At 47.5% G+C, this 27,889-nt stretch overlaps 2 protein-coding genes across 5 annotated transcripts; one reads left to right on the top strand and one right to left on the bottom strand.

Annotated features, from left to right (window-relative positions):
- Positions 1-43: 43 nt before the first annotated feature.
- LSM4 (LSM4 homolog, U6 small nuclear RNA and mRNA degradation associated) lies at positions 44-7,941 on the bottom strand. The gene is made up of 5 exons (XM_056334427.1): positions 7,519-7,941; positions 7,298-7,339; positions 7,061-7,159; positions 4,406-4,589; positions 44-1,534 (listed from the first exon to the last, which is right to left on the bottom strand). Exons 1-5 carry the CDS (start codon positions 7,519-7,521, stop codon positions 1,446-1,448), a joined length of 417 nt encoding a protein of 138 aa, XP_056190402.1. The 5' UTR covers positions 7,522-7,941; the 3' UTR covers positions 44-1,445.
- On the top strand, positions 7,703-23,846 carry PGPEP1 (pyroglutamyl-peptidase I). 4 transcript variants are annotated; one of them, XM_056334423.1, is made up of 5 exons: positions 7,703-7,792; positions 10,704-10,756; positions 16,336-16,452; positions 16,970-17,202; positions 17,575-23,846. In XM_056334423.1, exons 1-5 carry the CDS (start codon positions 7,732-7,734, stop codon positions 17,765-17,767), a joined length of 657 nt encoding a protein of 218 aa, XP_056190398.1. In that variant the 5' UTR covers positions 7,703-7,731; the 3' UTR covers positions 17,768-23,846. The 4 variants fall into 4 exon arrangements, with proteins under 4 accessions (XP_056190398.1, XP_056190400.1, XP_056190399.1 ...); XM_056334425.1 differs by lacking the exon at positions 7,703-7,792 and adding an exon at positions 8,084-8,187; XM_056334424.1 differs by lacking the exon at positions 7,703-7,792 and adding an exon at positions 8,491-8,770.
- Positions 23,847-27,889: the final 4,043 nt, after the last annotated feature.

The following is a 27,889-nucleotide window of genomic DNA, read 5'->3' as shown; positions in this document are numbered from 1 at the left end:
TCACCACTGCACACAAGTTCTATAAACATTAAAAAAATAAGTATATATAAAAGCATGTTCTTTACTCATTTTCAACACAGTGGTGATGAAGCACAGAGTAGGCTTCAATACAGGAATTCAAAATAGGTTGCAAACCAAAACCAAACCAAACTCAAAAAATCCATTCAGAAGAAGTCACAATATCAGCTTGTCCCCTAAAATGAAGCTATTTCATCCTTTCAGGGGGTTGAGGCACAGCCAGAGCCTCTGGCTTCCCCCTGTGCCCCCATGCAGGCATCCCATTCAATTCAGCCAGGATATTTTGCGGGTGCATTTTGCTCCTGGGACCCTGGCACCCCGTGGGATGGAAGACTGGATCAACCCGACCTGGGAATTCACGAGAGCTTTAACTTACAGGGGTGGGGGGACATGCTCACACACTGGTCTGGGGGACATGCTCACACACTGGTCTGTGTCCCCAGGGAAGGATAATCAGTGACTAGAAAAGGGAATGACAAGTACGTATAGTGAAGTCAGTCGCTAGGTACCAGAAGAAATAAGCTTGAGAAATACTGTCAGGGTTCAGGAGGACTTTGTGTCACAGGCACAAGGGAGAGAATTTTCAAAGCGGGGAGAAAAAAAAAATAAAATCAGCAGCTAGGTTGCTTTTCAGAAAAAAAAAAATTATCCACCCATGAAGACTAAGGGGCACATCGGCCTTCTGCAAGAAAACACAGAAAACCCTTTCCTGTAAAGGAAACCTCTAATCTGAAGTCAAATTAGTAATAGACTAACTGGGAAAACCTTTTATCACAAAGCTCCCTTGGAAAGAACCCTTGAAGGCCAATGCAATGTTCATCCTAAGTTCTCCTTCAAGCCAGAAGACAGGGGACAGAACTAGCTGGCCAGAAAAAGAAGATAAGCAATAGCTTAAAAGTTTGTTGTTTTTTTAAAAAAAAACAAACCCAAACCCTTAAGACTATTCGTGTAAAGATACAACATCCTCAAAGTTCAGTGTTTTTAAACCAAAACACTTGCACCTGTTACAAATGTGACAAGTTTCCCAAGTTTCAAGTGTTAAAAAAAAAAAAATATCCAACCAATCCAGAAAGTGTGTGCCTTCGTTCTTATACCACTGTACAGGATGATCTTTTAAATTAAACCTGGTGACCCTGAAAAATTAAATAGTATTTTCACCCTCAGGAGAAGGCAGAACTTCAGTCCTTACCCATGAATGACTTTTTTTTTTTTTTTTTTTAAGTATTGCCAATGACTTGTTGACTACAAGGAGCAAATAACTCCCCTTTACCAGATTAAATTGCGAGGGGCTTCCAAACGACACGATTCGGGCACTGATCAACTGGCGGAAGAGTAGAAAGGTAATGCTTTTGAACACATGGCAATCCTGAGGTGACAAAACCAAACAGCGGTGCAGCACTGTCCTCGGCCAAGGCGCAGACAACCTCTCATTGCTTTGCCGATTGTCTGCCTGGCTTTTTTTCCTGCTGGCCTCTTCCACTGCCTGGTATTCCTCGGCCACGGCCACCAAACACACCTACGGGGCAGAAAGAAAGAGCGCGGATGTAACAGCATCACTGTAAGCCAGCAATATCTCCCAACCGCTCAGAGCTTCACGGTTACTCACGTTTTACCCGAACATACGCCTATTTTCTAGTCTTACAAGCAGTAACAGAACTTTTCTATTTCTCCCTTGTCAGCTCCAGACCCTGCAATTACGAGGTGCATAAACTTATTCCCCCACACCAGCCCAGCAATACCTCCCTGGTGTGTTAACGTGAGAGCTGTGCCATCATCCTAAACTGACGTTAACTTCTTCTCTCCTATGAAGACAGGCTGAGCTGGGGTGGTTCAGCCTGGAGAAGAAAAGGTTGTGGAGACCTTATAGCAACCTCCGAGTACTGGAAGGGGGCTCGTAAGAAAGATGGAGTCAGACTTTTTAGCAGGGCCTGTAGCAATAGCACAAGGGGTAATGGGTTTAAATTAAAACAGGGGAGATGTAGATGAGTTATTAGTAAGAAATTCTTCACTGTGAGGGTGGTGAGGCTGTGGCACAGGGTGCCCAGAACAGCTGTGGTTGCCCCATTCCTGGAAGTGTCCAAGGCCAGGTTGGATGGGGCTTGGAACAACCTGGGCGAGTGGAAGGTGTCCCTGCCCGTGGCAGGCGGTTGGACTGGGTGGTCTTTGAGGTCCCTTCTAACCCAACCCACTCCATGATTTGAGAATTCTCCTGAAAAATGGAACCAAAGAAGCAATACCACATGTTAAATCCAGTGGGATGAGTAGGTGATACTGCAATCCCTGAAACCCATAAGGGCAAACCAAAAGCAATGAAGAGGACAAATCTGTTTGAAGAGCGCTCAGCTACGAGCCGCAACGGAGTGCTCCAGCGCTGCGGAGAGGGCGCTGGGTACAGCACGCCACCAGGGAGGCAGCAGGAAGCAGGAGGCTGCATTGAGACCCGCTGCAGACATACGAGCATCCTTGTACCCAAAAGCTGTGGCTGTCTTTGTCATGGGAGCTGCTGAGCCCACCCCCACTCTCCCCTCCCTGCTCAGATTCATCCCAAACCGAAAGCAATTCTTGGCAGTTGTTTTTATCTTGGCATGCAAGCGATAAAGGGACTCTGGATCTACCCTGCCAACCAACCTCCACACAAATGGCAGAACCCAAAGGAGACCCAGTCCGGGCACCAGGCAGAAAAGCTTCTCTGGAGCCCTCTGCTCTGGTTGCCTCATTGAGGCGATGTGCCTAAACCAGAGGCAAAACAAAAATAATTGCTCCTAACCCTGCAGTGCTCGGGATGCTCGCAGGGCTCCAGCTGCTCCCAGCAAAGCCGAGCAAAGACTGCCATACTTCTGCACTTGGCAAGCCGAGAAGTAAAAGACGAAGGATTACCAGTGTCAGAAACAATAATCCTTTCAACTGTGTGCACAATTATAGCTTTACTTCTGCCTGCTGGCCTCCCAACAAAATTGTCCTGCCTTTCCCCCCCCCCCTCCTCCCTTCATGTCTCAGTAATGAGAGCCAAACCTTTTAGCTAATTAGCAAATGCTGAAGCTTCCCTTTAAAATATTCCATCAGCGAATTTAAGCTGCACATCAAAACAGCAGGGAACTCCACCTCAAACAGAGCTCAGCTCTGCTCTCCACAAGGTGGGTATTTCCACAGCAGAGAAAATATTTCAGCTAAAATGTTTGTCCAAATAACCATATCCAAAAAGCTGTTATGTCAAGTGCTTTGGACACTGAAAAGGGAAGGAGGAAAAATAAAGGCGCCTTCAGATTTGTAAAGGTCACTACTGCATGCTCGGAGCTTCCAGGAGGTAGCACAGGCAGCACAAATTGCAGGGTTTTTTCCTCCAGAAGTCCCTGAGAGTTGGAGACGCCATGCGTCCCAGTATGGTGAGATGGCCCCAGGTACATCCCAGCTGTCCTACCAGGATTCCTCACATAATCAAAGCTCAGGGAGCTCCTTAAGGGTGCTCCACAGAGATTTTGCTCATCCAGTGTCTCGGTCCCCAGGACTCCTTTTAAAACCTAAGATTTCCTGGGCCAAACCCGAGTCCGCTGTAGCAAGGAAGCGCACTTGGGATTTTAAGCTCCTACTGCAGGCTAAGCCTGCGCCGACAGCAACCCTGGGGCTGAGCAAGGTGACCACGAAGTGAATCGCAAAGATGTGGCAGGAGGGGCGAGCACGAAAGGAGAGCGACGGCTCTTGGGCTTCCAGCAGCACAGTTTGGGGAGAAAAGAGCAACATACCCCCCAGCTGAAGCACCCTGAGATCACCTAACCCCATGAAGTGGGACAGGGAAGGAAGCATTGTTTTGGTGACCTGTTTCTTCGTAAGTGGCAACCTCCCCTTTTACCAGAAACATGAATTATTTGTGTTGAGCAGGAGGAATACAAACACTCAGATGTTTAAAAAAAAATAAAATCAACAAGTCAGGACATCAAAAGCCTCATTATAATGCCAGAAAAGATGATGTTTTCCTATCACTGCCATGGTCAGAGCCCAGTCTATTTTCAAATAGAATAGCCATTTGTTTTTCCCTTCCTGATGCGCTAAGCTAACAGACACCAGTTTTGTAGGGCCAGGCTCCCAAACTAGCCAGGAGGGGTAGAAACAGCCAAGTTCAGACTCTCTTAAGCTCCTGCCCAACCCCAATAATGAGGGAGGCACATCCCTGGCACAAATCCTTTCTATTCTTTGGCAGAGGCTGCCTTGCAAACGAGGCAAGACACTTGCTCGACTAGATCTTGCGCAGGAGCGGCTCCAGCTTCTCCCAGACACATGGTCCTGGGTTTAAAGCCAAGAAGTGAGAGCCATTCCTTGCACAAGAGGGGCAATTTAAAGCCAGGGATCCCCTTCACCCCTCTCCGAGCTGAAAAACAAACAGGATCATTACCTCGTCCAGCACCTCCAACACCACGGCCCTTCTGTTGCTTCTGCTGTTGCATCCCACCACGGCCTCTGCCCTTGGACACCACCTCTTCTTTCACCATGTCAATTATTTCATCAGGGATACGCAGGTATTTAATCGTGCTGCCACGAATGTAGCACTCTGGCATCCTCCAGAACTTGTCTCCATCCTGTTGGGGAGCAACGTGTTAGGCTATGAACAAAACCCCGGTGCTTTTGTATCACTTTTGGGACATTTGAGTATTTCTGCCACTTCTGAAGCATGTGACAGCTCCACCAATCTTTTCTGAAAGCATTATCTGTAGCTAGTTGCAAAAAAAAAAAAAAAAAAAAAAAAAAAAAAAAAGGGTGTTGTGGGTTTTTTTTCCATCCAAAACATGTAGCCCTACTACCTGGGTGGGGAGGGCACTGAGCCACGAGCAACTGTGGTTTCAAGTTTTTCCACAACTGCCTCTAACACTCACAGAAAATGAAAGAAGAAGAGGCTGAGGAAACAAGCCCCCTTCCCTTCTTGTGTAAGAAGGGAATCGAAAGCGGGGCTAGAGAGGCAAGCGTGGTAAGTTAAAACGGCTACGAACGAAAATGCAGCTGCAGCAAAGGCGTGAGCATGGCCGGGTTTCTTCTCCAGCAGCCTCAGCTGGGAGTCACCTCACTCCTTCCCTCCTCTGGGGTGTGGATGGAGCAGCAAGGCAGGTCTGGAGCCAGCTGGCTGCAGGGTGTGTGCCACCAGAGCACAGTAAATGCAGCTGTGGAAAATAAGCTTAAAAATTATATGTATATATGTAAAAAAAAGAAGTCTTCAGGTGCCCAGTTACAGAGCAGCTGCCTCTGTGTGTTGTTTAACGCAGTTTTGGGGCTTTCCTAGGACACCACCTATGAGGGCTTCAGCTCCTGCGTCCCGAGTGCAGCTGTGGGAATACGAATCGAGTCTGAAGCTGAACAACAACTCAGCTGCCCATGATGTAACTGGGAGGAGGGATGGGGACCCGCCTTGTCCCGCTCCGCCACTGCAGCCCCGGCTCAGCAGCGGCTCTGTCAGGGTTTGGCTGCAGATGGGATCGCTTGAGCCCAGCGATTCTCAAGAGGCAGCATGTGGACGAGGCATCTGTCATGTCCCAGGAGAGTGGGTTAAACAAGAACACTTCGTTCCTCCTCTCCTGGGATAAAACAGTCGGTTCCCCCCCTCCACCCAGGAGTTATTTGGGGCACCTCTGCCTGTACCGACAAGTCCTTCGCGCACAAGACAAGACAGAGCGAACCAGCCCTCTTCCAAGAGACACCCAGCAAACCCCACCCTGCCTTGGATCTGCCTGGCTGCTCCTTGGCTCGGGATGCAGGAAGGGATGGAGCCAGGCTCCCTGCTTCCTCGTTCCGGCCTCCCCAGAGTAAACAACCGCCTCCCGGGCCGGGACCGCCCGTCCGCCGCCGCCCCGTGCCATCTAGCGGCCAGTCCCACCAGTGCCACCAGTACAGCCCTGGCAGCGGCTCCAGCTCGGCTTTCACCCAGGCTCCGGAGGCATTTTAAGGTGGGTGGATGCAGAGCTGATGAGTCCGGCCGCTTTGCTGGGTGACTGGATCCCTCTAGATCGCTCAGAGGGAATAAAACCTGAGCCACTGCTCTTCCACAGCAGAGCACTGTGCATAGGAAGCGACATCCCAAGGAGGAGGAGATCACCACCTGTTACCGGCACAGATAAGGCTTTGCTGCCTGTCACCTCCTTTTAGGCCCTCTCCTGCTAAATTCAACAGCGGTTCTTTCCTGTCTGTCCCACCACAACTCAATGTGCGCCCACAAATATCTAACCCTGCTGCTCTGCCCCAGAGGTCCCTCTCAAACCTCGCTCCAAATGTTTACTCTGTCATATTGACATGCAAATGTGCCTCCATGCCCCAACAATTTCGCCCAAAACTTTCCTGTTGTGGAGACAACAGGTATGGGGGGGTTGCAGAGAGATTTTCAGAAGAACGAGGATCTCTCCCAGGGAGCTCTGATGCTCTGGGGCAGGGAAAGAGCAGCGACAGCCAACATCCATCCAGCTGCTGCTTCCCACAGCATATGCTGGTAGGGACAAGACCAGACATTTCTGACTGAGGTCAAAGCCCAAAACACAGATCACAATCTTCTGGAGCAACTTTGGCCAAGGGCAAAAGTACCAGACGGTGCAGAGCCTCGGCGCAGGCAAACAGGCTCCTCCGTTTTGATGTGGAGAGTTAAGAGTGTGAGAGACAAGCACGTTAATAAAAGTCAGCGCAGTGTTTGAAGCAGACCTCACTTCTCAGACAGCGTCTGACAGATGAAGGCTCCATTTGGGAAACCCAGCTCAGCATCACAGTACAGGCTGTGGCACCCTCTCCTGTGGCCCCCATCCCCGCACTGAGAATGCTTTTGCAAGGGGGATGCATGTAGAAAGCCACTCCAACTGAGTGGGTGCATAAGTGCATTCCTTCGTTACGGATATTATAAATAACTATATTATATTTGCATTTCAGGCAGAAATCATGCTTCCACAGAGGCGAGGACCTCTGAGCTATAGCAGAGCTGCCGTGGCTGCACAGCCGGGCACCCTTGGGGACACTGTGCGAGGGCTCACAGAGGGTGGGTGACCCCCTGCCCAGGGCAGAGGGGGGAGCCCAGCCTTACCCGGGACGTGCAGATGACCTCCCGCAGGTTGATGTTCATCCAGTTATCACAGCTCACCAGGTGCCCGTTGTACGTCTCTCCGTTCTTCAACTCCACCAGCTGCAAGAGACAGGAGTGACGGGGTGCTGGTCTAGCCCCGGTACAGGGACCTGCGCCGGTGTCACCCGCACGGCACTGGTGAGCCTGAGGCTGGGGCAGGCTGCAGGCCCGGGGCTGGGCCGTACTGCCGGTACTCACCATAGGGTGGTTCTGCGCCGTCTTCAACAGGGACAGGGGCAGCTGCGAGAGGGGAAAAGAGCAGAGAGGCCTCAGGCACCACCGGGAACCGGAAAACTGACCGCTACACCGGGCACGCTGCCCGCGGCGGCGGGCAGCGCTGAGCCCAGCCCCCCTCCCCGCGGCTCCTGCCCCCCCCCCCCCCCCAAAGCTCCCGGCCCAGCCCAGCCACCGCCACTCACCATCGTGCCTCAGTCGCGGAGCCGCCACCGCGCCGGGCGCTACCGCTCAAACCGCCCCCGGCCCCGCGCGGGGCCAATCAGAGCGCGCCGCGGCCCGGCGGAGCCAATCAGAGCGCGGAACACGGCATTGGCCGTAAAGCAACGCCGCGCCTCCCGGTCCGCGTCTTTACGACAGCGCCGCAAATTGAAGAGCGGAGCGGGAAGCGGTGTCGCATGCAGTGCCCTGCGCCGGCTTCCCGGTGGCCCCTCCCGGTACCCGCGGATCCAGGCCCTGGTTGGTGCTCTCCCCAGGCCCCCTTCCTGGGGGGAGGACAGCCCTGCGCGTGGGTCAGGCTGAGCGTTTTGTGACGGTGTTAACCAACATCCACCGGAGCCCCTTACAGACTCCTCTGGGCCCGGGAGGCGCTGCTTACTGAGGAAGCGGCTTTGGGCCCAGCCCTTCCCGAAGCCGCCTCCCGCTGAGCAACTTCCGGCCCGACGGCGGAAGCGGCGGGTATAGGCCGCTCTAGGCGGCGGGGCGGAGCGCGCTCGGTGGTGTGGGGGGCCGCTCTAGGCGGCGGGGCGGAGCGCGCTCGGTGGCGGGGCGGGGCCGCTCTGAGTGCGGGGCGGCGGCGGCGGGCCGGGACGGAGCCGTGATGGAGAAACCGCGGCGGGCGGTGGTGGTGACGGGTACGGGGCGGGGGGGGGGGGGGAGCTGGCAGGGGTGGAGGGGGATTCTGAGGTGGGAGGTGAGGGGAGAATGGGGGAGCCCTTCACTCAGGTGGGCGCGGGGGGCCTGTCCTGTCAGGGGGTGCCTAAGTAGGGGGTGGGGGGCTGTCCCCTGTGTGGGGTGATAAGCGGGAGCGCTGGGGGTGGAAGGCAGGGTCTGGGGGAGCACAGGGGCTGCAGTGGGTGATGGTACCAGGGGCTCGGGGGGGGGGTGGTGCTGTTTGGTGAGGGGCTTTCCTAATGCTTAGCCAGTCGGGGAGGGGGAGAGGGGCTTTGGGATCCCCCTCTTCCACCCCTGATCCTCCCCCAAGGGTTTGCTGGTTGGGGGAAGGAAGGGGACGGAATCCCCACGGAGCAGGATGAGCGGTTGAGGCGCAGTGGGGGCCACTCGCTCGCTGGCTGCCCCGTCCGGAGCCGTTGAGGTGTCGAAGCCGTGATCCACATCGCTCACGCAGCACGGCCGAAGCGCCTGGGGGAAGAATAAGTGAAGGAATGAAAGGCCCCAGCTTCGCAGGCGAGAGCTTGTCAGGCTCCTTTGCCCGGGGTACAAAGGCCGGCTGGCTTGATTTGTGGGGAAGGCAGTCCTGTGACAAATGGGGAACTCGGTGAAACTATTCAGGGCTCCCCTCGGCAGCTGAAGTTGAGGCCGTTTGAATAACCAGTGAGGGGTGCGTTGTCGTTGATGCGCTGGAGCGGTTTTAATTGGAAGCCAGTGCCTTTGCAGAGAACAGTTGCGGAGAGCGAGGAAGCAGGTGGCAAATTCTGCCTTTCCCAAACCCGTATCTAGTGCTGAGCAGCTGCGCTTGCTTGGTGGTGACTAAACAGAAAACTTGCGTCAGTAAATACTCTGCTGCTTGCAATACTTCTCTCTCTTCTTCCCCCGTTTTCAGGGGAAGTCTGTTTCTAAAATGCATTGGTTATCTTGTCAGGTCTACCCGTGTTTCATAATCTGTCGGCAATGTCATGCTAAATTCCTTTTTAAAACTAGGAGAGGTGGTGTGTTCCCGTTGAGTTACGAGCATGTACTTGCTGAGGATAAGTATTACTCGTGCACAATTTCTTTTTTAGAACTGTTTAAGGAGATAATCCCATAAAGATCTCTGCAGCTGGTTTACTGCTAATGAGCCTTGGAGGGCCCTATTGTGGATGCAGAGGAACTCCTGGGCATGCTCGGTGGAGTTTGCTGCTGCTGACAAAGTTGCTTATCTTCTGTGAAAGAGATAACACAGGGGATCTGTCTAGGAGATGAGTCAGAGGAGCAGTAGCCCACAGTTGTGTTCGTGCCAATTTGCGTTTGGCTTCAGAGTGAGAGGGGTATGTTAGGTGCGTGGGCACCTGTAGAATTTCAGCCTTCTGGTAGCTGAATTGTTAAAAAGAAATCTATGTGGTTTATTTCTTTTGTAAGACTGTTAGGTTCCTTTAGGAATGAAACCTGGCAGGTCGCGATTGTGCATTTTGATGACTTGACTTGTTTGCCTGTGCTGCGGTCATAGAGACAGAGGTTTGCTCACAGGAGGACACACCTATATTTTAATTTTGTGGAAACCTTTCAAAGATTTATTTTGGGGAGATACCGACGCTGGTTAGGTTCTAGGAGATCCATTGGTGTGGACACGCCGATGCTGTGCAAATTCCTTACGTCATCGTGTGCAGTATAACCTCAGACTTAATGTTGATAGCAAATACAATGTTTCCATTAACGTGTCATATAATATTTGTAGTCCCTCTCAAATCCTTTCACGAGTTAGAATTTATGTCTCCTAATTGCATTAGGCTCATAGGGTAACTCTGACATTTTAAATTAAAGCATATTGACGTTGCAGCCAGATAAATTGCTTAACCTTTCTGTGCTTGCTCAGGAAAAGATGTTATGGATTACTAGTTAACTCTAAGTTATTCATTAGGAAATGTAGACGTGGTGGGAATTTTTGATAATGCTATCATAACCTTTGCTGCTTGGTGTAGGTGGGTCATCAACTGTGTTGCTTATTTCCTTGTAAGATGTAACTGACACTATCAGAGATCTTGGTGAAGAGCTGAACAGAGAAGAACTGTTTGAGACAGGCTTGTCTGCGTTTGTGGAAGCATCTGCTGTGGGCTAAAACAATCAGGAACAGAAAATCCAATAATGATTCTAATTCTGTGACATTGGTCAACTTAGCTGTTAATAGCAAGTTTTTCTAACCTGGTCAGGAAGGAAAAGAATATGTTTCCCCAGCATCTGTTGGGAAAAAAAAAGAGTATCTTCTGAGGCAAGCTATTGTTTTCCTTCACAATAAAAGGTGTATAGTTCAAATATTTCCATGAAGGTCTCTTATTTAGTACTTGGGTGTGAAGTAAATAAGGATTGGGCATTAGAAGAAGTGAGTTTTCTTTCAGGATATGTAAAGCAGGAAAGCACAGGCTGCTTTGCAACTTGTAAGTTTAGTAACACCTGTAAGGGTGACTTCATCACCGAATTCTTACTTCTCTTCCAGGGTTTGGTCCGTTTGGAGAGCATGCTGTTAACGCCAGCTGGATTGCAGTTCAGGTAATGCTGTGACTTTGTTCTTAGCGAGTTAAGAGAGCCGTGCTGATAACGTATCCATACAGATCTTAGTTTGCAGCTCTTTTATAACTTGTCTTCCCAGTTTATTAACTGAAACCAGCTCGCTCCAGATATCCGGATGGTCAGCTGGATAATGTTTTATTCACTTCTCGGAAAACAATCCCTTAGCTAGTAGAATTTAATGAGATTGAGTTAATGTAGCTAAGGCAAGTAAGGAATTCATAGGCTTACTCCCTAGGTTTGAAAGATGTTAAATGGGGCAGGGAGCCTGGAATCTTCCTCTGCTGTAGAGAATTAAAAATAAATAAACAAACAAACCCAGAAGAATTGTTATGTTTTTCTCTCAGTTCTAGCTTCAATCTGGGGAACTTGGTTAACCTTTAAGCCAAGTCTCATCCACAATAAGACTTCCACCTGGTAGCCTTGTGGAGTCGAGCGTGCCGCGGAGTTGTCCAACATGGCTCTGAATATCAGGACTCTGACTCCACGGCAAAGCAGCTGCTGCTGCCTCTGTTCTCCCCTTGGTTCCTTCTGCAGCTGCCGGCCTTGGGCAGTGGGCTGTGGCAGGTGAAGCAGGAGGTGTGGGGGGATCAGGCAGTGTTTGTGGCTGCGGAGCCAGCCCCCTCTCTGCTGAGAAAGCAGCAAGTGATGCTCGACTGGCGGGGTTGGACCTTATTGGAGCCAGGAGTGCTCGAGAAGGGTCGTTGCTCCAGCAGATCGTACACGCTCGAAAAAATCAAGTTTATACCACTTGTAGCTGTGTATCTGCGTGAGCATGTTCGTCTGTAACGCCGATAGGTTCACAAGTGAGGCAAGAAGAAGAAATCACATTCATGCTAGATGCTAACCTAAGGTATCAAGGCTGCTTGTTGTAAAAACATCAGCTAGGGACAGTGCTGCCACATTATCCTGCTTCTTCCTCATTTGGCACTTGTGGATGTGGTTTATGACAAAGCTACTGGGAATTCAAGGGTACCTTTTAGTACAGTTGCCCAGGGAATTAAATCTACTTTTCTCCCTGATGCATCTCTCTTCCCTTCAGGGCTCTGAGATTAATATCTTCTTTAGAATGCTTTTAAATTAAATCACAAACTCTCATCAATTACAGTCAACTGATGTCCAGATGTCTAATGTGTTGTCTGATATAAGAAGACGAAACCTTTGCCTCCAAGAGCCTTTTGGAAATGAATACATTTGAGTTAGGGTTTGCTTGGTTTAACTTTGGGGAAAAACGCAAGCTGTGTACGGGGGGGGGGGGAAATATGCACGTTACTGAAATTTAGTGGTGAGGCTAATTGATTTGGTTCGTTCTTCCTCATGTAATGTCAGTTATTGTAAGCCAGCTACTTTTATTCTAGAGGAGATGGACAAAAAGGTGTTGTGCTTCTGGAACAGGAAGAGTGGTGGGTATTCTGATGTTGCTTACGCAAACAAACCTGATGTATAATTCCTATCAAGAGAAATGGCGTGTTGTTCCTTCAGCCCAGCAACTCGAGGCACTGATGGCTGCTCAGCTGCATTGCTGATAGATGAAGTAATCACGTGCATTTTAAATTCATTTTATGGGCTTGGGGGTGTTTAGAGAGTATAAAACTAGAGTTGGTGGTGTGTGATGTGCCGTGTTGGAACCCATCTTCCCCTGAGTCGTGTTTAATAGCTGATGGCTTCTGACTAAAATCATCAACTTTGGTGCAGCAGGGAGGATTTGCCTTTCCTCACCCTGTCTCAGCCCTGAGAGGCCCAGACAAAAAGGAACAGCATGTCTTTGAGCACATGCGAGTTGGGCATTGTGCAAGTTTCAGACAGGGGACTTCATGGAGCTGAGTGGACACAAAGGCGTGTCTGAGTTTCTGAATCCCAGACAGTGTGATCTGCATTTTAATAGAAGAAAAATCAATTAAACAATCTTTGTAAATCCTTCCTAGCTTTAGGGCTAAGGTAGTTCTGGTTTATTACATCTTTTATTATCCCACATCCGGAGGATAAAATTCTCTGCTTTTCTTTCCAGTCCTCTTTTTGGTTTTATTTGGTTTCTTATGTAGAACGTGGATATGGTATGTCTTTTCCCTTGAACTGCAGTGGATTTCTAATGTAGCTGTTTGGTTTTGAAAGCTAACTATTTTTACATGTGCGTACCTTAGATAGTAGTGGCGGTAGCAACCTAGTAATGTGAAGATGAAATGTTCAGAGGTTTTTACACGTGGGGAAGAGATTTCCTATAAATTCAGAGGGAAGAATAACTTCTTTCTGCTTTCTTTTTTAAGGCTTACAGTAAAAATATACTGTGTTAATGTGGATTTGCTGTTCTGCGTTTTCATTGTTTTGGTATTTTATTGGAGGAATTTTTTCAGCTGCAGTTTTCGCTTGGGAGGGACCTTCCTTGCCAGAAGAAGGTAATGAAACAGGCTTTCTGTTCAGCGCATTTTCTGGCCTCCCCGGTGTGACTTAGGTGTAGACACAGGTGTGCCCTGTGGACTGTGAAGCTCACGGGCTTCTGCCTTCATCCCCCCGGAGTGCTTCTGGCTGAGCCGGAGGAGGAGGACAGAGGTCAGAGTGCATTTTGACATTACTAAGGACAATTGCTGTCAGGGTGTCTAGACAGACCTGATAAGGATATTAAAGGCTCACAAAGACGACCATTGTTGAGGGGTCAGGGAATCGGTCAAACATGTTCGTTTTTCTGTATTTGTCAGGTATACAAGGCTGTGGGTAATAAGTTGTCTGGGGGCCAGCATACATCTTTATTATTGAATGGAAGCGTGCGAACGCTGTGTTTGGTTAAAAGAAGGTTGTGAATTTGTAAAGCTGAGGTTTAACGTGCCTGCATTTGGAGAAGGTAGCTGGCACGGGGGTGGCGCAGCTCATACGGCCCGAGGTTTCTTACTCGCTCTAGATGCTCGTTCAGCACAGCCGGTAGAACTTTCTGTGATCAAATTCATCTTTAGGAGCTGTTTCGCGCTCTTTAGAGAAGTGATGATGAATTCCTACCAATTAACACTCTGGAGATCTTCAACTTGTATTTGTGTTTCGCGCTCTTTAGAGAAGTGATGATGAATTCCTACCAATTAACACTCTGGAGATCTTCAACTTGTATTTGAATATTCTCATTTGTAAACTACTTACTTTATTAACGCACTACATAAACCAGCTAATGTTTTGAAGGCAGATTTGTGTAAAGATGTGATGAAACATCACTTAGCATCCATCTCTGGTAATGAACTTCTGTGTGTGCCAGACACTAATCAATACAGCAAGCCTTTAATATCAGACTTGCCCTCAGAGCCAGAGCAAGTGATTTATCATTGTTGTTGCTCATATTTGCTGGTCCGTGAAAGTCTTACTCTTGCTTTTGCTGCATTTTTTAGCCACCTTAAATCTTGTTACACTTTGGTCTGTCCGTACAAGTGTGAAAGGTTTTTTTCTTGGTAGAGAAACGACTGATGCTGATAACTACAGAAAAAAGGATGCTCAGGTACTGCTCACATTTGTATAGAGGAGGTAGGATTGTAATGGGGTAGTCCAAAAACCTCAACTTGTCCTCTCAACTGTCTTAAATTTGAAATAATTTTAAACCTAGGGAAATACAAGTTTTGAAATTGAGTAAGCTTCATTGAAAATAGCTAACTTAGCCTGAAGTTTGCAAGTATCTCTTATGTGAGGGAAAATAAAGCCTAAGAATTGCATGAAAGAGCAGCTCTTGGCTCTGATCACCAAATCCAAACCCGAAATAGAGATAACTTAGCACATTTCAGAATATTCTTGAGTGATTTTGATAGTTTGATGGTTTCTCACATTGCTGTTTCTACCTCAGATCCATAAGAACAAGGGGTTAGGGGTGTGAGAGTAGCAGGTTATTTTCTTGCTGTGCGTGCAGCCCCTTTGATGTTAGCACAAGTAATCGTTCCGAGCTTTTAGTGCCAGTAAGCTTGCATATTTCAGCTGATGTACATCTCGGAGGAGAAGAGCAGCCCCAGATGACAAGCTCCTGCTGTGTATTAACTTGTGGAAAGCTGGGGCTGGTTCTTTTAGCTGAAATGCAGACCTGGTGACGGAGATGCTGGAGCACACGGATCCTGCCTTCAGAGGAAAGGGTGCACCTGCAGCTTCTTTCCAGAGGAGACAGACCTGTGGGCAGACTCTGACTAAGGCTGTGCACTTTATGGCATATACAGTCACTTACTGGACTTGAAAATCAGCTGTAAAGTTTTTCCAGAGTGCCAAAAAATGTTGTCCTCATTGGAAAGAACCTTGGTCTGAGTTAGATGCTGTTGGAAGTCATTAAACACAATAGCTGAAGTTGCTTCAGCTGCTGGAAAAGTGCCTCCCAGTGTAAGACTTGCATGAGGCTCCTAGGTTTGAGCTCAGCTGATGATTTTAAGAACATGGTTTTTTCAGAGCCTTCAGACCATGTGTGTATCCTTTCCTTGGGTTCTTGAAAGTTTGGGTTTGATGGCTCTGAAAGGTTTGGTTTGGGGCTAGGCTGAAGTACCAAATGGACAAACCTGGAACTGAAGCTTTACTGGTGAGACTAGAGAGTGCTGAAATTGAGACCAGAGAAGAGCAAGGGAGAAGCGGCCAGGACCGTGGGCTGTACGTAGGGGGAACCTGCATTGCTGGGATGAAACTGTGCGCTTCCCAGTCAGGTATACCAGGAGGGAAAAAAGATCTTTCCTCTTCCCTCTGGTTTTAAACAAGTCTTTGCAAGGTATTGAACTGACGCTTTGTGGTTTAAAAGGTTTAAAGGAAATTGCTTAAGTGTATTGCCTGGATATTTGGGATGTTTTCAAGGCATGACTTTAGTTAACATTACAGAGGGAGAAATAATTTACTGCACTAGTTGAATCACTGCAATGGTAACAGCTCGCGTTGCAGAATTAAGTAAAATCTCTCAGGTATAGGTAAAGCTAACAATGGAAACCCATTCTACATTTGGGAAACGGGCTGTATTGTATTCCAGATTCTGCCAAAATAAGACAGATATGTTGAGGAGGGCGTGCCAACGTTGCTTCAGCTTCTCATATGGGGAGTGTTTGCTAATATTTGTGGAGAATCACAGCCTGGTAGTACCGTCACCTAACCCTGAGAGCTCTCGATCAGGAAACAAATGTGAACCTGCTCTCCAGGCCAGCAGTCCTGAGAAGAGGACAAATAAGACTATTAATACAATTCTGCCAATTCTACTTTCTCTGCATCATATGTAGTTCTTTCAAGAAGTAAGTATGACTATATATAAATAATGCAGCCAACCTTTCAAGTGTGGGTGTTGCTGATAAGTATTGTCAGTTAAACGTTGAGTTCTTTGTTATGCACACATCAGAGCAAAACAAACGGTCCTGTGGGTGAACTGTTAACGCAGGTGGAGAGATGCCTTTGTTGTTCCCCGTTATGTTTGATTTGGGGGCTTTTCTTTGCAGTGCTGTTTACAATATACAGCCTGTAGTGTAAGCTGACATTAGTCCTTCACAGCAGACTTGCTCTGCCTTTAAACCCTCCAGAATTATATCTTCTGCTGAGCTCATGCCTGACCATCTTGATTTTGTTCATTTCCTTTATGTTCTTAGGAGCTGGAGAAGCTAGGGTTGCGAGATGATGTGGATCTGCACGTCTATGAAGTCCCAGTTGAATACCAGACAGTGCAAAGTCTCATTCCTGAATTATGGAAAAAGCACAGTCCCCAAGTAAGTGGGTAAAGGGAGGAGGACAGCAAACAGTTGAAACCTGTCATGCTTACAGCAACAAGCATAGTGTGAAGTCCCATTTTTAATGCATGTTCAGATTGGTAGCCCCTCGCTAGATCTTTTCCTCTTTTGTCGTGAGAACATGTGAACGTGTAGAATTTTATAGCTCGAATAGAGCTCTAATTAATGGGAGCAGTGGGTGTGAAGAGGCCACTGCAAAGGGCTGTCTAGACAGCGTGCAGTCAGTCTGTGCCACCTGGGCTGTTCCAGCAGTGGCTGTGAATGTGCCAACGTTCATTTTCACCCTGCCTAAATTATAACTTAGGCCAGGAGGGGGTGAAACAAGAATTGTTCTGTACTGGACCCACGAGTTCATTGGTAAAATGACTTGTTACAGTGGTATATTACAGGAGCTCTCACATGAAGAACTCCATCAGTCTTTAACTGGGAATAGTGGGCAGTTGCTTTTCTACCGTTTGTATTCTGGTTGATCTAACTTTTTTATTTTCTCTTGTAGTTGGTGGTTCATGTGGGTGTTTCGGGTATGGCTACGACTGTAACTCTGGAGAAGTGCGGCCATAATGTAGGTTATAAAGGCTTAGACAACTGCCGTTTCTGCCCAGGCTCTCAGTGTTGCGTAGAAGGTGGCCCCGAATGCATCGATTCCATTATTGACATGGACACGGTTTGCAAGAGAGTCTCAGCACTGGGGCTGGATGTCACGGTCACTATATCTAAGGATGCCGGCAGGTATGGGATCGATGGGGAAAACAGACTCACTCTGCAGTGCATGTTGCAGTCGTACTCAAATTCATAGGCTTTTCGTGTCCAAATTCACGTTCAAATTCACATGCTTTTCACTTGTCATGGGGCTGGCAATATCATTTATTTTTCAGTGGTCACCCAGTCATCGGGGGTGGGGGGGAATATCTTTTAAGCTTCTTTGTCCTATATTTGATTAAAGTAACCACACAGATGCACAGTACCCAGCTTGTATTCGACTCGTGATTGCAGGATGTTGCTGTAACGCTGAATGATAAGAATACACAGTCCACCCTGTCCTGCAGTTTGCATGCTGTGTTTGTCACTTGTTGCTAAATGAGCTCTACTCTTGTATTTCAGATACCTCTGTGACTTCACTTACTACACTTCCTTATATCAGAGCCACGGGAGGTCAGCTTTTGTTCACGTGCCTCCGCTGGGAAAACCATATAGCGCAGAACAGCTGGGTCGAGCACTACAGGCTATAATAGAAGAAATGCTGGATGTTTTAGAGCATTCTAAAGATGAAATAAATTGTCAGCATGAACACTGAAAGGGGGCAGAAGCTGTCCTAGTATTGCACTTCCATAATTTTCCCTGCTACTGAAGTACTGGGGAAAATGGTCTGAAACGTAGACACCCAGAATTGGAGACTTCAAAAAAGGAAAATTCCACTTCTAGAAATTGACGTTTTTTGTCAAATGTGTGCATTTCAGCCTAGGCAACAAAGGATTCAAAATCTCTTCTTTAAAACACCTGCAACCACTCATTTCTGAAGTGACTGAAGTGTGTGTGCTGTGCTTTATCCAGAGCTTATCTGTCAGCCAAGTGACAGCTACTGACCGGTCTAATACAGCGCAGACAGAAAGTTTCTCATCTGGACCTGGCGTTCAGGTGCAGGGAACTGATAACCCAGTCTTCTAATGACTTGTCTAAAGACTAGACTTAAGTTGAAAGGTTTGCTTTCAGTTTGTTCAGTTTGTTTCCCCTCTTTGTCCCAAATTATAGGTTATAACATCAAAGTACATCTGAAAAGCGTTGGAATGGTGTGTGGGTTTGTCGGTTATAAAACAGCGCTCGGTGGAGACGAGGAGTCTTTGAAATTGTTTTGCTGAAGTGGAAAAATATTTTAGGCACTGATTTCTCACCCCACATGGTCCTAATATTTGTAGGGTCCTCTGTAATGTGCTGGTTAACTGGTAGCTGCAAATAGAAGGGATGTGTTTTGGGTTCCCTTTGTTGTGGAGCAGGAGATAGTTTTGTTTGGTTTTTTTCTTCTTTTATACACAGTGTGAGCCTAACTTGCACCAAATATTTCCAGATGTCTTTTTTATTACGCTCTCGATGCCACTTTCCTCACTCAAGTCAACCATATACCTCCTGTACAAAACACATTGTTTCATATGTGTATAAAACAAATCATTAGCGGTTAAATAGCTTTGCTAAAGGCCACTTTCTCCGTGGGAGATCTTTATCCTAGATTCTTGGTGCTAGCTGTTATTTTTAAGGTGAAGGCTGAGTAATTTGTAACTTCCTTAGTTACAAATTTTCATTTGTGTTAAAGGTTAGAAGAGTACTGTTTAACTTAAATTCTAAGTTGCCACCTTGATTTATTATAGGTGTAAATATGCAAAAGTGTGGATTTGAAGACACTCTGCCAAATGAAATCTAAAATCTTAAACTTAGTCTCACTGTCTGTAAACCAGAGGCAATTATTTGAAAACTAGGGATTATGCTTAGAATGAGTATTCCAGGCTGTTTATTCGTGTCTCCCTCCCAATGGGAGGGTACAAAGTGCTGCTTCTTGTGTGAACTTTCCCAGTAATTTGGGGAAGTGTACATGCAGGTTCTAAGCAGGACTTTTCAAGTGGTTGACACTAGTCATGCGTGTAGGTTTGCTGCCAAATTACAAGGCTCCAGTGAAAGACGGATGATGTTACAGTGGGAACAGCCACAAAATTGATAATTGATGACCGGTAGGTCTCATTGAGGGGGCCATTTAAATGGAGAGGGTGGTGATTTGATTCTGAGACTTTTACAAATATAAATATATATATATAAAAACCCCAACATTTTGAAATGTTTTAAAATACCATTATTTTCATCTTTCTCATTATGAATGATTCTGCTATACTGTCTCTCAGTGAGAGCTGCCGTTAACTTGCTGTTTTCCAGTAGAAGTCTAGCAACAAAAGAAACACCACTTCTCCTTGTAACCCTGCAGAGAGGACGAAGACATCTGCAGTTGTGATAACTTTGCTAAGGGGACCTGTGTATGAAAATGTTGGGATAGACTTCTGGTTTACCAGGGAAATTACCGCTGTATTTACTCTGCAGGCTCTCCTGGTCAAAAGAGTTTGCCTTCAAAGTAAATATTCTCTTTTGCATTCAGCTATGAAGTAGCACTTGTCAGATTGTCAGCAGGCACGCAGACTTTCTGATTAGTAATTTATTATATTTAATATTTTGTTTTAATTTTTTGTGGTTTGACACATTTTTGCAAATAGTTGAGCTACTTATCTTGTATGTTTATTCCTTTATCTGGTAAAGAGTTTTCATCATCAGTGTACCTTAGCTGCTAAACTTTTAAAAGAGGAGTAATTCACGTATCCTGCTATGTTCGGCAATTAAGTACTTTTTAGTAATGCTATTTAATTTACGTGTAATGTAGTTGTGAACAACACAGGGGTGGAAGATCAACAGTTTAGCGAGACCATAACAAAAAAGAGTATGGGATTGAAGCGGCTGTAGGAAGGGCTGTTTGGTCCGGCGGTGGGGAGGGTTTTCTGCTGGCTGTCCCTCCCCTTGAGCAGTGAGGGCTGGAGCAGGTCGCTGGTCGGGCTCTGGTGGTGATAAATGTCTCTAAGCGAGATGTGCCATCTCTGTCTTTGTCAAATGTTTGTGCTTCCTTTGAGCATCCAAGCGGGCAGCCTCAGAGACCCCCCTGGATGTGGCTGAGGAGGAGTGGCTCCAAATTCATCTGGGGAAGGTAGACGGCGGCGGCTGTGTGGAGAGAGCAGGTTTCCACGCTGGTTTATTCAGCCTGTTCCACACCTGTAGATACTTTCTTGGGTGCTCTCTGGTCTTGAGCCAATTTCTGTGACTGCTGTTCATCTGTGGACTGCAGTGGTTGACCTATGTGTCAGCGTTAAAAATCTCGGTTTTGGAAATACTTTGCCTTGGGCGTCACTTTGAGCTGTGCGTTTCCTTGTAATCTGTTCTTGTGAAGCTTCCGTCTGATCAGTTTCTTAGAAAACATAATTTATTTTATAATCTCTTTGAGGTTTTGAGAATTAGTCCCCAGAGATTATGTTTGTAAAGGGTGTCTTGGTGGTAGAGAAATTTTGTGTAGTGAAACTTCTAAAAATGGCATTAAACTAATTTTATTTAATCTGACCTAAATTAAATACTTTTGGTTTTTTGAAAGTTTTTTGTTAAATTCATCAGTTCATAATGCCTTTCCAATAGGTGGATATTTTCTTTGGAAATATGTCAAACTGATGCAGAGCTTCAAAAAGCTGATGTTTTGTGTCATGCTTACTATCTGCTTTCTCTTCCAGATCATCAATAAATAGGATTTGCTAATTTGCACTGACTGGGAGACCTGTTGCCAACCACAAAAAACTTTGTGCTAGTGAGTAAGTGTAGGAAGTTCAGGTTTAGTGTTAATTACTGTGCCTGCAATTTGTAAAATGTAAAAGCTGGTAAAGTTTTTAGAATCCTGTGACTGCAAAATTGTCTCTGGGATACGCTTCACGGAGAAACGGGGGTGAGAATATTTTATGGGGAAGAGAGAATTAGGGAGGTTCCACTGTATCGGGTCTGATGTCATTTTATCTGCTTGCCAACAGCTTGGAGTAGGAACTGGCTAACGTGTTGGTGAAGTTTGGTGATGACAGTGTAATTGTTGCAGTTACTGGATGCTGCGGAGGATTTTGGGGAACTCCAGATACTCGTAAACTCCTTCATAATTTGGCAACACTGCTGTCAGGAAATATTTCTTTTGAATTAAACATGGTAATCTACATTATAAAACACAGCAAAAAGAAACTGTGAACTCGAAAGTTTCTTCATAAAGACTTGTGGGTGACTTGATGGTCCTTATGGGTCCCTTCCAACCTGAGATATTCTGTGATTTTATGGTATGGCTGAAGGTGAACACCCGTTGTACAGAAGCTATTTGTAATTTTTTTGGCAGCTTTGGAAAAGATGATGGAATCTCTAAGCTCATACAGAGCAGCTCACACTTATCTGGAGTATTCCCCAACCTGATGGCTTCCTCCTAAATGTGGTAGGCATGGGAAAGGATGAAAAGGTCATGAAGATGGTTAGAGGTGTTGAGTGTGGTTGTGACATGAGGCTGCAGCCAAGAACTGCTGAGCTTCCAGAGTCCTTCCAGGAGGGACCTGACTGAGCGTGTTTAAAAGTTTAAGACTTCATGAAAACTATCCGGTTGCTCTGCTTTCACCCCGAAGAGGAGGGGGATTCAAAAGCAAGGCGTCTGGAGTAAATTTGAGATAAATGCTTCCTGGCTGACTCCTTGCGGAAACAGAGAAGGCGTTTGCACACAGCGTCGTGCTGCAAAGCATAGCCTGATGCGATGGGTACTGCCTGCTGCCCGTAGCAGAAAAACAGCCTCATTGAACCAGGGCTCTGAGCTGATACGTCAACTTTATCTCCGTAGGGTTTGTGCAGCATGTACCGTGGTAAGTCGGGTAGGAAACCGTGCTGTTTGTATTTACTTACCTAGACAGTTACGCTTAGATGTAGCATTCAAACTCCCACCTGTCTCTCACTGTCCTGCCGGATGCGCAGGCAATATTTAACCTTTTAGTGCCTCGGTCAGCTGGCAAAGGGGATTATTCCAGGCCACTGTCACACAGTGCCATGCCTGGAAGAAAAGCCCGGGAGCTTCCAGGCTTGTAGACTCGCAAATGGACAGCACAGACTCCCAGTGTCGTTATTTTTGTTAGTGAAAAGTCTAAATAATCCACTGAAGTTTCTTCTGATACTCAAATAATCTTCATGTGAAGGAGTGCATGATTCATTGACCTCACATGCAGGCTTCCTTACGAAACGTATAAAAGGAACGGCAGGAGGAGGAGCTTCTTAAAACCAAAAATGTGAAAACCATATAAACGAGTTGAATTGGTAATTCCCAGCTAACAGGAGAGCTAGCGCTAGGCTAAAGCAGCGATTATGGTCTGGCCATGTTATTTCATGGTTTAACTTGTTGTGACTTGTGCATCTTTTTTAACTTCTAGGCTCTTTCTAACTCTCTAACCACACAGCTGATGCTCCGGCACTTCTTCGAGCGAGTGGTAGTGTTTGGAAGCTGACTGGATTGTTTAGACATAGAAAGTACACGTGTATTTGGGAGTTTTAATTATGATTTTCAGATTCCATCCCACAGTGCAGATAATGAAATTGTTGGCAATTAATTTGTGCGTACTTTCACAAAGTGACTTCATTCCTATTGTCTCCTTCAATATGCTATCCAATAATATTTTAATGAGAGGAATTTGAGTTCCGAAGGCTTCCTTTCAAACTTATCTGTCAGCTTGAATAAAACACCCCAAGTTGATAGCATAAGTACCCGTCTTGATGTAGATGGATTTGTTATTTATGCACCAGAAACCCTAACATTTTGCAGTATAAAGTGCACTTTTTCTTAAAAAAAACCCTTGTATTCATGTCAGATTAGTGGCTTACATGGTGAAAGTGATACTCTGCCAAACCTCCAAAGCTGAGGATATTGTTAATTCTGCATATTAATTGAAAGCTGAGATCCACTTCTGCTCAGTCTATTTTAAGACAAAGTAGAGAAGAAAATGCCTCCCCCTAGATAGGAATTAAATATAGGAAATGAAACTACACACTGCCCTTAAATAAAACTCTGTGCTACTTAAATACACGTTTCAGGTTTTCTATTGCACCAGCTGCTTAAATCGCAAATGTTTACTTTGATTAAACAGGGAGTGCCTTGTCCTGTGCTGGGCTCACTTTTGGAAAGCAGAGTGGTGGTGATGGGGACAGACGAGCCATTTGCTCGTAAGGTGGAGGGAAAGGCTGGGCTTTCAGCACCAGGAGAAACTGCTGGGCTCGGTCAGTGGCCCCTTGATCCAAGGATGCTCTTCAGAAACTGCACTGAATTGAGTTCTCGAGGTTTTCTGACACCCGCTCAGACCCGACAAAGGGAAAAAACAAAGTGTTTGCTACTTCCTTGTCACTCTTGGTTGGGTTGGCCCAATTTGTGAAGGTTGTCTTGTCTCTTCTTCAAGGTTAGGTGTTTCATTCGGATTCTGTTATGCATGTTACAGTGTCACTCAGCCTCTCGGGTCCTCTGTTCGTTAATTGTGGTGAAATAAACAGTCGTCTGTCTGGGTATCTCAGGTGTTGCTGATCTCATGCTTACCAGGACTCTTGGAGCTACAGTTCTAAATCTGTTGGGGCTTCTGTTTTTCCCAGTGTGTTCTTGCAGTGCCTTGTAAAACCAAACAATCTAGTGTGTCACTAAAGGGCTGTGTAATAAAGAACCGTTAACATTCTTTCAGCTTGCTATTGCTAGACTGGACTTTGTAACTGAAAACTTAAACTGATGTTTCAAAGTAAATAAAAGAGTTTAACTCTGACTCCTGGTTGTCTTTAACAGTTGTGGGAAGAAGTAATTTTTAAAGATGCCTTTTGTAGGGTGGTAATTACTTACCAATGATCACAGACTGGCCAGATAACGGCGTATTTGGTTTTATACCATCCCTGAAGCACCTGCTGCCGTTGGAGATGAGCCCTGGGACTACACGTCCTGTGTAGCTCTCGTTTGGAATGGGAACAGATGCTGGCTAGGCTCATTCTCTCAGACCGTATGTCTTGGATGTCTGAGTAATTTTATTCAGAAAAGTATTTGGAAGTTTTCTCTTGCCATCATCATGTATGTGTGTTTCTTTTATGCTCTTTCTTTGAGGTGAATTTTCCAGCCCTAACTTAGACCACAGAGCCTAACAGAGCAGCAGATGCCCTTCTAAACAGTGTGCTGCACCGAAATATTTAACAAATTTTATATAAACTTTACTACTATTAAGATACAGAGGCCTGAGGAGCGTGTCCTTCCCCTGATTCAACGGAGACTCATCAAAGCATGCAGCAGCACAGTTAGTTCCTGAGAGCCTGTAATCCTGACACCTTTGGGGAGCAAAACCTCCTTAACAGTTTTGATTCGTGAGTTTGAGACTTGCCCATTTAATTCAGAGCTGGATAATTCCAGGAGGCAGTGGTGAAAGGATCTGATTAATCACCCCCCTTGTACAGGGGCTAAAACCCACCAGTTTTGCTCAGATTTTTTTAAATTTTTATTCAGGAGGAAAGGCTTGATAGAAGCCCTCTGAGTCTTGGAGAGTTTGGAGCCACAGTCTTCCAGCAATCAGTTGCCTCTGTGCATCCTAAGCTGGAATTGGGACAAAACGCACTGGTTTTATCCCCTCTCCTCCCCGTGGTGTTACTTTAAAGAAACAAAAATAACTCTTCCTTCTTCGCTCTTGGATGGGGTACCTGTATAGCCCAACCTGCGCACGTCAGCAGCTCTGGGATCCGCAGCAGCGGGAGCAAGAGGCTGTGCTGCATGTCAGTGAAGAGCGAGGCTGGACGGGCTGTGGGACTTGCCAGCCAGTGGGTCCGTCTGCAGCCATCTGTTCCGAAGACAAGAAGGGGAATCGCACGCTCTGGCAGCATTCAACAATCTTCCCAAATCTTCTTTGGAGATATCCATGTCCTGCAGGGCCAGACAGGCAGGCGTGTTCCTGGGGGGCAGTGTTAAAGTCTGGAAAAAGCAAGGCATGCCAATGTCAGATGCATGAAGGAGCTGCTGATCGCAGCTCATCGATTGACTTCCTCCATTTTCTTTTTCACTTGAGTTTCATAGCATGTTGTGCAAAGTCTGCGTTGCCCAGTGGACCCTAAATCTTCTCAGACTTTTCCAGAGCTGGCAGTTAATAAAGTATTTCTGCTTTACATGTCTTCTGCTCTTCTCGCGTGGCCTTAAGCTGCAGCAGCAGTTCTCCCCATCTCCAAGGATGTCATCTTGACCAAAGGGGATTTCAGCAATGAAGCCTGGTGGGATGCAGCAGGTGACCTGCTGGCAGGAGGCGTTGCTGTGATTCTGAAGCTGACTTTGATTTGCAGGCTGCAAATCCCTCGTGAGTTTCCCCAGATGCTCAGGAACCTGCTGTAAGGCATTTTCTAGCCTGATTTCTTCTGCCACGGCTCCTTTTCCAGAGGAAGAGCTCCCTCGAGGGTTGTGGGATGATGAGCAGCGTGTCCAGAAGCTGTTTGGGTGCACTGAACTCAAGCACTGTCACGTACTGCTGTCCTAGAGAGCAAGTTGTGAGCCCTGGAGCTCTCCCCATCTCCCCCAGGAGCATCTTCTCACTGGGCTGGGCTGCTCCATCATCTGCTGCGTGCCGCTGGAGGCTGGCTGCTACAGTTGGGACGTGACACAACCTGGCTTTGGCTGAGGACAGACAGAAATCCTGCGTTGGCTGCTTTCAGGCTGCTAACCCTGTTTCTGCTGCTACTGGTCCTGACTGGGAGCAAACTGGAGTGGCGAGGAGGGCTGGTGCCGCCAGACGGTGCTGCCATACAGCCGGATGGTGCACAGCTTCAGGCCGGAGCCTGGACTGGGACAGCCTTGAAGGTACAACTGCCTCAACAGCTTCAGCTTGGTCCTGGGGGCTTCTTGTGGTCCCGGCTTTCACCACCTCTAATGTTGCAGAGCTAGGAGGAGAGGAGCTGTCAGCAGCGAAGGAACAGCATTGGGTCCCCGCAACGCGAGTGGTGGTTGCACCAAGGATATCGGCAATTCAGTGTTCACCCATCACTGGCTGCTCCGGGGACTACACACGGAGCAGGTTAGATGTTGTGTTTATTACTAGGAGGAGCAGCTTGGCTACGACTGAGGGCTAAAGCTCAGAGCCAGCCCAATGTAGCGAGGCAGGACGGGGCTGGCGGGTCAGGCGGTGGTCCTGGTCCCAAAGCGGGGCTGTGATGACTCGCCAGGCTCCCGGTCTGCAGAGCTAATGGCGGTTTGTGGCTGGAGGAGGCATCAGAAAGGCAAAGTTCAGTGTTCCTTTTGAATCTCTGCTTTTTCTCTGTCTTTTTTTTCATGTCCTAGAGCCGGGAATGGTTTTTCCCCTTAGCTGCCATGGCGATCTTGCTGAGTTCACCAGCCCTTTCTTCAGAGATGGAGCTTTGATGACACCCACCGATACCCAGCATGTGATGGGCGCTGGGGGGGTTTGAGACCTTCCTCACCGGTGAGCCAGGAGACAGCTCCTCCTGGCAGCCAAAGCCTGGTGAAATCACCCTCATTTTAATTCACTTTATAAGGTGAAAAGCTTTTCCTGCAAGGTGGCGCTTCCAGAGTGATGTCACACGGTTGGGTCAGCCATGTGGTGATGAGGTCATGTTGCAGCTAGAACTCTCCGGAGGAAGGGATCAGAAGTTTGGCTGGCTGGGGGCAAGGAAGCTCATCGTGGAGCATCCCACCTGGATTCCTTGGCTGCAGATCCAGAGAGCCAGGGAGGAGATCTCTGGCGAACTGGCTCCTCATAGATCTTAATCCTTCCTTGTAACAGGCTGGTCTGTTTCCCCTCTTTTCTTCCTCCCTGACTCCTCAGACGCTTCGTGTATGAGGTGGGATTTTTGGGCAGCATCCAGCTGGCAGGCTGCTCACCCTCCGCGTTCTCCCAGCTCGCAAATCAAAGCTGAGCCCAAGCAAAAGTGCTGGAGCGCCCACCCTCTGACAGCTGAAGGGCTCCCCAGAGCTTCCACCAGAACTCCCGGCTGTGCATCTGCTGGAATTTTCCTGGCTGCCTTCACTGAAGGCATGTGCAGGCAGGTCCCAGCTTGGGATCTGCTGCCCTGTGGTGGCTGGGGATGGCCAGTCTCCCGGCACAGCGGGCAATTCCCAGTATGAGCTTCCCACAGCAGGGATGATGCTCTGGCTGGGTATTTCCCCACACTGGGGCTCCTCACCATGGCATATGACCCACGTTTTTCTTTCCCTGCTCCTTGGAGGTACCTGATCACCTGACTCCAGCCTTCCAGGAGACCAGATGGATATTCACCACCAAACCCCAGCCTGTAGCAGAGCTTTCTTGGCCGGTTCCCAGCCACCATCGCAGCTCAGGCCCTGGGGGAAAGTCTTTTTTGGCTGCTCCTCTCTTGCTGGGGTGGATGCTCCGGTGTGGGAGCAGCGTGCCCGCTGCCCGCAGCTCCCCCCCCCTCCCTCCCCTGCCGCGGGGACTGATTCCCTCTTCACAGGGATGTGGAGCCTGCTCCCTCTTCACAGAGATGTGGAGCCTGCTCCAGGTTTACAAATTAAATCCATTTATTTCCATTGGAGGTTAGACTAACAGCAGCTTTCATCCTCATCCTTCATCCAAAATTGTCTTGCACTTAAAAAACCATCCAGACTCCTAAAATCCTGTGGTTTTAAGGATTACTTGGGGTCGTCCCTCCCTTGTAGCATCTCCTGAGACTTTCCTTGGTAGAAGGGTGCTGCTCTGCGACGTGCCTAGGTTGTATTTGATCTATTTTCCCCGGTTTTGGAGGAAAAGCTTTATTGGAAAGCTTTTCTGGCAGAAGGATCGGGGCCCTTTGGAGCGTGTCTCAGAGCCTGCAC

Source organism: Falco biarmicus, chromosome 4 (genome assembly GCF_023638135.1).
Source record: "Falco biarmicus isolate bFalBia1 chromosome 4, bFalBia1.pri, whole genome shotgun sequence".
In the NCBI taxonomy this organism is placed as follows: domain Eukaryota; kingdom Metazoa; phylum Chordata; class Aves; order Falconiformes; family Falconidae; genus Falco; species Falco biarmicus.
This window is presented reverse-complemented; position numbering and strand designations above follow the sequence as displayed.